This window comes from Nilaparvata lugens, unplaced genomic scaffold (genome assembly GCF_014356525.2).
Source record: "Nilaparvata lugens isolate BPH unplaced genomic scaffold, ASM1435652v1 scaffold4670, whole genome shotgun sequence".
Taxonomy (NCBI): Eukaryota; Metazoa; Arthropoda; class Insecta; order Hemiptera; family Delphacidae; genus Nilaparvata; species Nilaparvata lugens.
In genome coordinates this window covers 12859-26698 of record NW_024090749.1, presented here as the reverse complement: position 1 = coordinate 26698, position 13840 = coordinate 12859, and the positions used below count along the sequence as shown (strand labels likewise).

The 13840-nt window shown below is 40.7% G+C and overlaps 1 protein-coding gene across 1 annotated transcript; it reads left to right on the top strand.

Moving 5' to 3' along the window:
- The first annotated feature begins 10765 nt into the window (after window positions 1–10765).
- LOC120355766 lies at window positions 10766–11971 on the top strand. The gene has a single exon (XM_039444441.1). The coding sequence runs from the start codon at window positions 10766–10768 to the stop codon at window positions 11969–11971; it is 1206 nt and encodes a 401-aa protein (XP_039300375.1).
- Window positions 11972–13840: the final 1869 nt, after the last annotated feature.

The window sequence follows — 13840 nt, the reverse complement described above, 5'->3', positions numbered from 1 at the left end:
TTGGTTTTTTTTGAATTGACATATGATCACTCTACTCAGAAGTTCATACGAACTTTTATCATTCAAATAAAATTTGATGTGTATGAAGTTGCTGCTTTGATCACATGCGCCACTGTATTCACGACCACTGAACGACCACTACACGATGTTGTGCTTAGTCGAGACAAGAGACGACCACTACACGACGTCCGTACGATAAAAATCATTGATCGATGTGTTGTAATCACCCATTTATTTCATTGTGCTACCATTGGAATTTGGTCGTTCGATTTTTTATCGTACGACCAAAATCGATGTGTGTGTAGCTAGCCTTACAGTTCAATGAGGAAGGAAAGTTGTGTGAGTGTATCACACCAGATTCCTTCTTGTTGTTTCAGTCAACTGGTGATTCGAATGAGACTGATCGTCTGATTTGACTATTTTACGGGAGGGAGCAAGCTTTTAAATAAATGAAGATGCAGGTGAGCATAGCGAGCCCGCTTGTCTTATTTAATAATGTTTCATCCTGGGCTCCAGCATCCAGAGATTTTTTCTAGATGGATAAGGCGAGCGAAACGAGGCTGCTCGCCAGTAATGGAATATTATTTTTCAATGAGAAACATGGAAGACATGACAGTTTAGGAAGACCTAGGCATTTTTCTTATTCTTATGGTTGAATTTATAAGATTGTTGATAGCTAGAGAGAGAACATCTTTCACATGTTACCTCTGTGGTGCACTTGTAGAATCGCAAAGAATCATGTCTATACCATTGCCTGGTTACATCGTCATTCATATGATCTTTGATAATGAAATGAGGATCTACGTCCTCAAAGGGCGCTGTATGAATCAATTGACAACTGAAAAAGATAGTTGGTAACAACTTATTAGATCATGTTTTTCATAATGATTCAAACCTTAATTTGGAGTTTAGAATAATAAATGAATGAATGAACATGACATCGATTGAGGACTGGTGCAATGCTAACTTGCTGTGTCTGGATGTAAGTAGTGAATAGTTGCAGGAACAGCATACTGGCGTGGCCTTGCCCCCCCAGGACCGGTGGACCACCAGCACCAAGGCCAAATCCCCCCCACTAGGTGGGGGGGGGTGTTAGGAAGGTTAGGCTAAACTAGCCCCCCCCTCAAGAGCTAAACCAGTTCCCCTCATCAAAGTCATATTCTCTACCAATCACTTCCCACCAAGGAAACACTACTCCCTTTCAATCCAAAATCCATCTGATCCTCCATTTTATTGAAGATATAGTCATTCCTCTCTCCCTACAAATGTTAGGTCTCATTCCAAAGCTTCAACCGGTGAGTGCCTCCATCTAGCGGCAGAGATTCCAAACTGCTGCAGAATCAGTTATCAGTTATAGACAGTACCATAGATAAAGGATAAGCATAAGATTTCTTGTCTTGTCTCTGACAGTACTGTCATAAACTGTATCGACATAATATTTTAGTAGTATTTATCGAATCAAACAAATTACTATTGCTGAAGGAATCGCTAACACAATTATCTAATATTCTATAAGATTTATAAAAACTGCAAACATTATCATGTAAGGAATTTAAACTATACAACCACTTTCTTGTTTCAAGTTCCAATGAGTTATTGTAATCATAATTCAGAGCTGATTTTAAACAGGGAACAAATATAAAAAATGTACTATCCTGCTCTGTTCGTGATATATGATTTGAATATGCTAAATTGTCCTTTTTGTAAGTGGTCTACTATTAAATAGACCAGCTTTTCCACTCAACCTTCAGTCTTCACCCAGTGTTCAATGTGAGATTCATACAGAACTACTCATCAAGTGAATCAAGGAGTAAGGTAAGTCAATACATTCAAATACTCATTTCAACAATATTTATTCCAGAATATAATCATTTGGACAGATAATTTAACCCCCCTACCCCTTCTCAATCAATTTTATTTTAGAATTTAGATATCTCTTCCGCTCTCCTCCCACAATATTCTCAAATACATGCTCAACCCCTAAAATATATCTTCTTTATTGAAGGAAGATATGTTTTGTTGGGTAATGACATTTGTATAATATTGTGGGAGGAAAACGGTGAGTTCTTCTCTCCCTGATTTGAGGGAGAAAAGAACTCTCTCTCCGTAAATGGTGAACAGATAACTACTCTTCAATACATTATATGTTACAGACTCGCTTAAATCCCTCGCTTAAATCCCCGCTTTTATCTCAAGGTCATCCAGGCGCCTCAAGTCATCCAGGTCAACCACCCCTAACCTCAAGGTCATCCAGGTCAACCACCCCTAACCTCAAGGTAATCCAGGTCAACCACCCCCAACCTCAAGGTCATCTAGGTCAACAAACCTAACCTCAAGGTCATCTAGGTCAACAAACCTAACCTCAAGGTCATCTAGGTCAACCAAACCTAACCTCAAGGTCATCTAGGTCAACCAAACCTAACCTCAAGGCCATCCAGGTCAACCACACCTAACCCCAAGGTCATCCAGGTAAACCAGACTTAACCTCAAAAAAATTGAAAAAAAAAAATAAAAAAAAATTGAAAAAAAAATTAAAAAAAAAAAAAATAAAAAAAAAACATTTAAAAAAAATTAAAAAAAAAATGAATAAATAAAAAAAAATAGAAAAAAAAAATTAAAAAAAAAATTAAAAAAAAAAAAAATTGAAAAAGAAACACATAAAATCGGGATAAATGGGAAAAAAGGGAAAAAAAATTCTCCGGATCCTGAACTGGGGTATAAAAGTAGTTCTTCTGCAAGGAGTGGGACATTGTGTCTTGTGCAGTCGTGCCTTCAGTACATGTGTGTACCACCAGTACGTGTGTGTGTGATTTCAGTGTATTGGTTTTGGATTACTTTCATCTTTATCAACATCAAGAGTAAGTACCAGTGCATTTTATAGTTATATATATATACATATTTATATTATATTCATGATTTAACAATTAAGTTCAAAAGAGTAGAATTTTGAAGTAGATGGTTTGAGACTGACAATTAAATTCTAAAATGACTTAAATTCGAAAATGACAAGTTTTATTATGAATTAGGTTCCAATACATAGAGTAAATGACATAGTCAAAAATGACTAGTGTAATTATGAATTAGGTTCCAATACATACAAGTTAAGAGTTTAATTGTGAATTAGGCTCTTTGAGTTGGTGGTTGTAATCCATCCTAACCTAAAAAACGTATAATCACGAAGTAGATCCTAGACCCCCATTCACATTCCCCCACCCCCCATACAGCTCCGGACCATCATCCTCTAGAACATAAACACCTATGAACCTCCATCCTCACCCACGATCCTAGATACCAATTCACCACCTTCATCCCCACATCTGTTGAAGGTGTATATATATATATATATATATATATATAGAGTTGAATACTGCATACCATACTAATACAATATTGTTTTGCATTGTTCCAGATGAGCAAAGCTGCACAATGTCAGCAAACAGCAAACTCTGTGGACAAGTTTGTTGTCCTGGAGGAGGCATTCAAATCCCGACTCACGACTCTATACTACAATAATGCATACAAGGATGAGCCTGCCAAACATTTCCACACCTTTCTGAGCAGTCTAAAGGATAAAATTGTTCACATCATCAGTCAACAACTGCAGACACATGAAGCAATGAAGTTCAATCTAGTATTGGAGGCAACATATTTCCGCAGCACCCTTGATAAGACCTTCTTCGAACAAGAAGAGTTTCAGAATGTCGCCTTCAAAACTCCAAACTACACCATCTTCAGTATCATCAATCTTCCAGACATCATCAACCAAGCGTGCATGACCCTACTGGATGAGGAGTCGAAATTTGAAGGAAATTCCAGTGGATGGAGTTTGCTTATCATCGATGGATTGCTCATCAGGATTAGCAAACATACTCCCCTGCGTGGATCATCCTACATCAGTCTTCCACCTCTTCTATCAGCACGAAAGGCAATCATCAATCCTATAAACAGGGACCAGCAATGTTTCAAATGGGCTATCCTCACCATACATGTACAAGGCAGTAATCCTGAACGAGTCAATGAGCGATACCATCAATTGGAAGAGCGATACAACTTTTCAGGCGTTGGATTTCCCACTACCATCAGTCAAATCGATATATTTGAGAAAGATAATCCAGGGGTATCAGTTAATATTTATGGTGTGGATGAGAAGAACGTTATATTTCCAAGAAGAGTTGGAAATGCAATGAAGGCAGATCACTTTGATCTTCTCCTCCTCTGTGAGAGTAAGGATGATGATGAAAACAGCACCCTTGAGGATGATAATGAACATGAATCAAATAGCCACTACTGCTACATTAAAAATTTTGAAAGACTTGTGGGATCCCAACTCACAAAACATCAGCATAAAATTATTATCTGCAGACGATGTTTCACCCATTACACCCAGAACAGAGATGGAGAACGCAGGATGGCTGAGCATGAGGAGTATTGTGCTAGCAATAATACAGCAAGAATCATCATGCCACAGGTTGGAAAAGATGGTAAACCTCCAACCTTAAAGTTTGAGAAACATGTGCAAAAGTATAGAGCACCTGTTGTAGCATACGCCGATTTTGAGTGCATCCTGGAGAAACCTGATGAAGACAATGAACAATGAATTGGTAAAGCTACCAAAGTTATCCAGTATCATCGGGCAATGAGTTACTGCTTATACTTTGTGCGGGACCCATATTTGGAAGATTCCTGGCTGACAATCACTAACCTAATCCCTCATGAGCCGATTGTCTACAGGGGCCCTGATGCCGCCAAACATTCCATGAAGACCCTCACCATGTATGCAAAAGATTTAGATGAGGCAATTGACTGCAGGAATATCAAGTTGCTCCCACTAACCAAAAGAGAGCAAGAACGACATAATGCAGCTGATTTCTGTGAGGCCTGCAATGAACGGTTCAATAAAGATAAGGTGTATGACCATTGTCATATAACTGGTATCTACCGGAATGCATTATGCCGGAAGTGCAACCTGCAGCGACAGCGACTATCATTCATACCAGTGTTTCTCCACAACTCTTCAAACTACGATACACACCTAATCATTCCAGAGCTGGGTAGAGATAAGGATCAGCTGTCTGTCATCCCAAACTCATCGGAAAAGTATATATCATTCACCAAATGAATATCTCCAAAAATGTACCTTCGATTCATCGATACATTCCGGTTTACGCCTGATAGTTTAGACAATCTGGTCACCAACCTAGTCAAAACAGCATCGAATCCGGAAGACTTGTCCAAAGTGCTACCACATACTGCCAAAGTGTTTGGAAACAGATTGAGCCTTGTCTCAAGGAAAGGAGTGTTTCCATACGACTACTGTGATTCATGGCAGAGTCTCGAAGAAACATTGCTACCACCCAAAGAGGCATTTTTCAGCAAACTGGTTGATAGGAGTGTTAGCAATGATGATTATGAACATGCTCAAACTGTGTGGAACCAATTCAGTTGTAAAACTCTGGGAGAATACAGTGACCTATACTTGAAAACAGATGTTCTCCTGCTGGCTGATGTCTTTGAGAGCTTCCGCAATGTATGCATGAAGACTTATGATTTGGATTGTGCTCACTACTTTACATCTCCAGGCTTTTCCTTTGATGTCATGCTGAAATATACTAAAGTCGAGCTTGAGCTCCTTACTGACTATGACATGTACATGTTCATCGAGCGAGGTATCAGAGAAAGGAATAACAAATTGTATATACCGTCATGCTGTAGCCAACAATGCCTACACAGAAGCGCTTATTGACCCCGAGAAGCCTACATCATATCTCCTGTACACAGATGCGAACAACCTGTATGGCTGGGCAATGTGCCAACCACTTCCATGCCGGAAATTCCAGTGGATGAAGAAAGATGAGTTGGAGGGGGTGAGCAGAGGTATTGAGGGTGTTGGAGATGTTCAAAAGATTGGCTACATCTTGGAGGTGGACATTGAGTACCCTTCCGAATTGCATGATGAGCACAACGACTTCCCATTCCTGGCAGAGAACAAAAAAACTCTTGAATCTAATCATGTACGACTCATGACAGCTCTAAGCAACCGTGAACATTATGTATGTCACTACCGCACCCTCAAGCAAGCAGTACAGCATGGATTGAAAATCACTAAAGTTCATCGAGGTGTGCGGTTTGAGCAGGAGGACTTCCTAGCACCCTACATCATGCTAAACACCAGACTTCCACAGCAGTCAAAGAATAAGTTTGAAAAGAACTTTTTCAAACTCATGAACAACGCTGTGTTTGGTAAGACAATGGAGAATGTGCAAAAAGGATGAGTATGGAGCTAGTGAATGATGAGAAGCGATTGAAGAAACTGATTGCTTGACCAGTGTACAAGGACCACATCATCTTTGGCAAGAATATCTGTGCTGTTACGATGCATAAAGGAAAAGTGGAGCTGAACAAACCTATCTACATTGGTTTGACAGTGCTTGACATCAGCAAAACCCTCATGTATGAATTCCATTATAACATTATGAAGTCCATCTACAAGGACTGTCTTCAACTCTTATATCAAGATACTGATAGCTTATTCTATTTTGTCAAGACAGAGGACATGTACAACGACATCATCAACAATCAGCAGCTTAGATTGATACTTACCTTTGATACTTCAGAGTACCCTGCAGACCACCCATGCTATTCGGATGCAAACAAAATGGTGCTTGGAAAGTTCAAAGATGAATATGCTGGCCGAGCGCCACTTGAGTATGTAGGCCTGCGATCGAAGCTATATGCCTGTAGGTGTTACAATAGTGATCCAAATCAGCTGACAAGTGGATTGATGAAGAAAGCTAAAGGAGTAAGGAGACCAATACTTGGGCGAGAACTCTCAAAAATGCATCCAGATGCTAAACGTTACATAGGCTTCCAAGACTATCTAGATTGTCTATATGGTGATGAGGATATCTATAGAGAACAAGTGATGTTTGGCACTAGGAAACATCAGATCATGACCCAAGTCATGAGAAAGAAGGCACTGAGCAAAGCTGATGAGAAGAGGTATATTCTAGATGATAGAATTACAACTCTTGCACATGGACATTACAAGATCCCCACTCTAGCACACATTGATGAGGAGGATGAGGAGGAGGAGGAGGAGGAGAATGAGGAGGAAGAGATTATTGACTCTCAAGAAATTCCCAAGGTTCAGGCAGCTAGCAGTACTACAACAGCTAAACGGTACATTCCTCATCACATGATGAGCTCATTGATAAAGTCAATGAGTCAGGAAGCAGTACTATCCCTGCTAAACGGTCACGTCCCTTATCAAATGATGAGCTTGCTGATATGACCAATGACTATAAAATAGATGGTGATGCATCCCAGTACAGCATTCTGAGAAAATTGCTTGAAAAGTGACGTCATACCTCATGGCAGGAAGTGTCAACAATCCATTGCGCATACGCAACTGTCTCCACCCATCGCTGGATTTCCTTGAAGCAGTTATTACAAAGTCAGTCGAGGTGTGCTCATCCTGCTATCAACATGGGCTGTCAACAACATCTATATCCAATCCTCCAATCAGCAATGGCGCCAGCAGACCCTGAATCATCATGCCCTTGCAGTGATTGCATGTCATTGCATAAGAGCAAGAAGCATAAGAGGCTGTTGCTTTCCAGGCTCAGCAAACAAAGGCAAGAATATAAGGAGAAGTTGGTCAGCAAACCTCAAAACAAGTTTTATCCAGGTCCCAGTCAGAGTATTGAGCCTGGTGATAAAGTGAGAATCAGCAAGTATAAAAAGATGTTTGACAAGGGATATCTAGCCAATTGGAGTAATGAACTGTTCACAGTAAGATGTGTGCGACCTACAGTGCCTGTAACCTATGAATTGGAGGACTATAGAGGTGAACCCATTGAAAGAGGATTCTATTCTGAAGAAATTGTAAAGACAAAAGTGCCCAGTGTTTTCGAAATTGAAAAAGTGTTGAAGAAAAGAGGGAATAAACTGTTGGTACATTGGAAAGGATATAGCTCCAGTCATGACTCATGGATTGATAAGAACGATCTTGTGTAAGATGAAACAGGTTGTGCAACAGAAAAACCAGTTTAGAGTTATCGATTTTGACAAAGTGATTAGGGGGTGTGGCTTGGTGAAAATGGATACAAAGAAAAAGCGTCATGGACCATTGTTCCCCAATCATATGAGATGTATTATATGTGGACCTTCTGGTTGCGGCAAAACCAACCTACTATTCAACATGCTTTTTGATGAGAAAGGAATTCACTTTTCAAACATCTACCTTTTTTCAAAGACTACATTCCAGTCCAAGTATGAGCTGCTCTGTACAATCATGCAAGGACTTGCAGGAAATGGAATAAACTATGTCGAGTGTGATACAAGTGAAGAAATACCCGACCCGCATGAGCTGTCACTCAACTCAATAATTATTTTCGACGATGTGATTTGTGAGCAGCAGGATACCATCAGGAAGTATTTTAGTGCAGGCCGACACAGTGACGTTGATGTGTTTTATCTAGCACAGACCCATAGCTGCATTCCAAAACAGCTGATTCGTGACAATGCAAACTTTCTAGTCATGTTTCAACAGGATGAGCTAAACATGAAACACTTGTACCGAGATCATGTCGGTGCTGACATGACCTTTGATCAGTTCAAGGATATGTGTAACAAGGTTTGGTCAGTGGGGGTGCACACTCATTCCTAGTGATTGATCGGACATTGGACAGAAATGGAGGGCGCTACAGGAATGGGCTTGATACGTATTTAGTTGATGCATAGTGTCAGTTGAGCTTCAGTATATGTTGGTACGTTGAGCAAGATGGACGTCTCCAGCAATAGACACTGTCAAAAGACTGTAGAAGAGATTGCATCAACCATCAAGGCAATCGCAAAGTTGCGACGTAACATCAAAAGGAAACACAAGGAACTGACTCTTGGAAGGCAAGTGGCAGAGGAGCAGCATACAAAACACTTTAAACCACTAACTGAACCACTTGACAATATAGTTGAAGTTCTCAATCAGCATTTGGCAACACCACCACCACCACCACCACCACCACAGCCAGCAGCAGCAGCAGCACAACCACTACATGAACAATCTCCAGAGCCACGCCTACATCGCAGACGTTTTGCAGTTCCTGTAGGTCATCATGCACCACATACACCGCCACCTACACCATTGCTGTCCCGACCCCTGAAACAAGCGGTAAGACGTCTGCCCAAAATTGGAGAGGAGACTCCTTTGACCTTTGAAGGAATTGGAGAAGCTTCGCAGTTAAGCACAGTTCCAAGTACCTTGAGTACTGCACGCGAATTGTGGCCATCTGCAAGTGCCAATGATGATGAAAGTGATGTGATGGATGTGGATGAGGAGGAGGAGAAGGGTGCTACTGCTCAGGAAGCATTACTAACCAGCAGTCAAAAGAGGATTCGACAAGCAATGAACGAGGTTGGATTGACTGGAACACCAGTGGGGCGTTATCTCCATAGAGCTATGAGTGGTGATAGCAGCTCTGACAAAACATATGGACCAGAAGTTGTTTACAATTTTTGATTGATGAAAATAAATAAATAATGATTCACTATCTCTCTTGTACATTATTTCCATCCCTATAAATACCGAGTGTAGGCTGATTGCTACTCATTGTGCAACTGTATGTTGAGCAGGCAACAACATGATGTTATGTTTTGGAGGTAGGACATCAATACTAAAGAGTGACTTTCATCCACCACTTGATGTGAGCAGTGGTGAATGAGAAATTGGTCTGATTAGCTTTACAAGTTGCAACTCAATACCTAATATTGAGGAAGGTTTCAATAATGTACTACATTTCTATACAAGTAATAGAATTTCTAAGAAGGGTGCTACTAGTGCAGAGATAACACATGGTGAGCTACGGAGTATGGCTAAAGCAAGATTTGAAGAGTATTGGAGCGAGGTGCTTAAACATCAGGAGCATAAACCTGGCAAGTCTGATGATGATGATAAGGATGGTACAGTATTGCCTAAAAGGACTAAAAGGAGAATGCCAGCTACTACTGTTGACAAGGAGGATTTGGTTCTGCATCAGGTATCATTACCAACAGGTAGCTTTGAATTTTCTACAATTACTGACTTGCTTGCACAAAGGCTGTCGGAAAATGATGTTGATTTCCAGGTGACTGTAGATCCATCAACCTTAAAGTGTATAGTTTTGAGCAGTGCCAAGCTGGATTTACAACCACAAGATTCAATAGGGAAACTGTTGGGTTTTACCAATACCCAGTTCATAGAGCCCAACACATCTACTAGAAGTGATAATACTGTACAAATCAGTCGGCCCAATGTGATATGCATCACCTGCAACATTGTGACTGGATCTTACTCTAATGGAATTACAGATCATGTGATCTATGAGTTTTACCCAAACGTTGATCCAGGGTATAAAATGGTGGTGACTGTGCAGAATGTAATCTATTTACCTATGGACATCAAGCAGATTGGTAGCATTACACTGCAAGTAGTCGACGAGTACGGTCGTCTTATAAATAATAGAGGCGAGGAAATAAATATTGCTTTACATTTGTGACAAAGCAAGTGAAATGGTGTTGTTATTTGAAAAGTGGAATCAACGATTGGATATGGAGGCTGCAGTCCATCCTCCTCCTTCTTCTTCTCTCCATCATCATCATCCTCCTTCACCTATAAAAGAAGATAAAAGGAAATAAAGATTCATTCAGCATTCAACCTTGACAAGGTTAACATCTAGGAGCATCAAGTATTTGCAAGAACGAGGCTGTCAGATACGAGTAGAATAGGAAGATGGGAGTTTTGGATGTGACACAGGATGGACCGTCATCGGACAACAGTATCATTGGGTTTGAGTACCATTCTCATGCACCCTCTACTGTAAGCTATAACACCAATGACGAGATACGGATTCCAATTCAACAGCAAGATGTTCACACACTACCATTGGAGAGCTATCTACATTTGGAGTATACTGTGACTGGAGCTGCCAACGCTGCTGTGGCCGGAACTCCATGTGTCTCTGGATTCTTCAGCAATGTGTTTTCAGAGATACGCTATGAAATCAATGGTGTGGAGGTGGATGGTATACGCAATCCTGGAGTTACCAGCCTAATGAAGAATGCTGTTACATTTGAACGCGATGAGTGGACCAAGATGGAAGGAGCTGGCTACAAGTTTAGTTCAACCACTGAATTCGCCGATTTTGCCACCAATGGAGCTGACACTACAATCATGGATGTGCCTTTGAGATACCTGCTGGGCTTTGCCGAAGACTATAGACAGATTTTTCTCAATGTGAAACAAGAGCTGGTGTTGAGGGTCAGCCCCAACTTTCACGACTGTGTGAATGTTGCTGCTGCCAATGTAGCAATCACAAAGCTATTGTGGAGAATGCCATATGTGGAAGTGGCAGATGATGTGAAACTGCGTCTGCTACATATTGTACAGAACGACACACCCATCAGTATACAATTTCGACATTGGGAGTTGTATACCTATCCAACATTACCACAGACAAGAAAGCATACATGGACTGTCAAGTCAACATCACAGCTTGAAAAGCCACGATACATTGTGGTTGGGCTACAGACTGCAAGACGAGGTGTGGCAGCAGCCAACAGTTCTCGCTTTGACAAGTGTAATATGAAGGATGTTCGAGTGTTTTTAAACAACAGATACTACCCATATGAGAGCATTGATGGTGATGATAATCGCATCTACAACATGTATGCAGCTTTCAATGGAGTCTACAACCATGGTAATGCTCGTGCAAGCAACCCTCTGTTTGAAAAGAATGCCATTGGTGATGGAAAAATAATGCTGTTTGCTTTTGATTGCTCCCGCCAAAATGAGTCACTCAAAACTGGAAGTATCTATGTGAGGATTGAGTTTGAAGCATCTGAAAACATTCCAGGTAATACAACTGCCTACTGTATGATGATTCATGAGATGACTAAAGAGTATCGGCCAATGTCAGGCCTTGTACTATTGGTATAAAAAGATATAATTATAGTCAGTGCACAGCGATAAATTGCTCAGTTGAGCTCGAGACAATGAATGAGCCAGTCATGACAGGATACAGAGGACTCTTTATGGAGGAGGGGGAGCTGTCTTTGCATGAGGAGGAGGAGGATGTGGTGAGTTGTGTTATTGGTGGGCGACCACTGATGAAAGATGCCTCTACAAGTACAACTGGACTCAATGATGACGACTCCTACATTACAGCAGAAAGTGGTGTAGATGACTGGCCATCGAGTAGAGCGGAAAACATTTTTGGGCCACTACCACTATACCTGATGAACTTTCAAGGTTTTGAAGGTTTGGACAACAAGTTTATTGTGAAGGAGATGGCTATCCTGGAGCAGGATGATGAGCATCATGTGACTACTCATCACTACTTTTTCAAGCCTCCCTACTCCGAGTCTCTGCTCAAGACTAGCAGGCAAATCATTGCCAACAACTGTATACATCAAGCTAAACATGGACTCAGGTGGTCAGACTGTGGGACAGAACATCTTCCCTATTCAGCTTTGATGGGAATTGTGCATGGAACAGTTGGAAGGTGTTTGGATCAGAACCAGCAGCGTCCAATTAAAATCTTTGTCCATGGATATAAGCAGATTACTCTACTGGATACAATTCTACAACCGAACAATGTGGAGTACCTGGACCTATCATCGCCATATTCCTTTCCTACCATGCCTGATTTGAAGTTGCTGATCAAGAAGATTGATGGCATATACTTCCCAGAACATCATCTACTCAACGTTATCGACATGGTGCAGAACAAGCTATCATCTTCAACGTTCGGAGATTGGTCAACCAACAACGTCAGCAACATTGATGGATTGTCAAATACACAACTATTTTGCTCATTGAAAATTGTCATTGCTCTACATGGATGGATTAACAAAACTTTGTTAGAAGATAGAACCTTTTGTCGCAATTTTTTCAATGCTGTTAATACTCATTTGCATTATCAATAAAAAGAAATATTGTAATCAACTCTATGCTCTATCATTTATCCTCCTCCTCACTCCTCTTTGACTAAAGTGCACACCATGTGTTCACATAGAGCTATTGTATTACGTCATACAGACCTATTGAAACAGGAAATGGGTTACCCCACCACTCAGCAAGCAGAGTATAAAAGATGATGCTGACAACAAAATGCACTCAGTCTTACAATGTTGTCAGACAGTGAATGTGAACTTTATCTGTTTAATGCAGTGAGTGAGCTTGAAGCTGAACTGAAATATCACGGTATAATGACATTGAGTGACTTTTTCAAGGAGAGTGGACATTTAGAGCTTTGTACAGATTGTGAATCTCATAGTTGTGCATGCATACGACTCAGGCAGAAGCAGCAGGCTGTTGTTGATACAGTCAAGGATAGAAACGTTTTCTTTGTATGTGATGATCTTCACAACCCATTGAGAAATACTCATGTGACCTCCACTGATGTGAAATGTTTCCTGCTGAAAGTTTTCATGCAAACTATGAAGAGTATCAAGGATAATATCAACAAGAGGGCAATGCGCCACCAGGACTTGCAATGAAATCACTGTCATGTTTGATGATACTTGCATACTGCTAAAATCTTTCTTCAAGTTGGATAAGGGTAGAATGGCTGCTATTTTTAATCTTGAGAAGGTACCCAACTGGAGGGATAAGGATGTGAAGATTGTGTTGAGTGTTCTCAATCAGGACCAATACTACAAGTGTGATTTTATATGCGGACAACAATCTAAATGTCTACTGGGACTGGGTCAAAAGAAGATCAAATTTGCAGGATTTACAAAAATTGAGAGCACAGGACATGTGAAACGATTCAGGCTGGAGGATGGAACATCTGGTGATTCAGCT

What these genes read in the sequence shown, in the direction of transcription:
- LOC120355766 (XM_039444441.1), top strand. Translation starts at nt 10,766, where the DNA reads ATGGGAGTTTTGGATGTGACACAGGATGGACCGTCATCGGACAACAGT.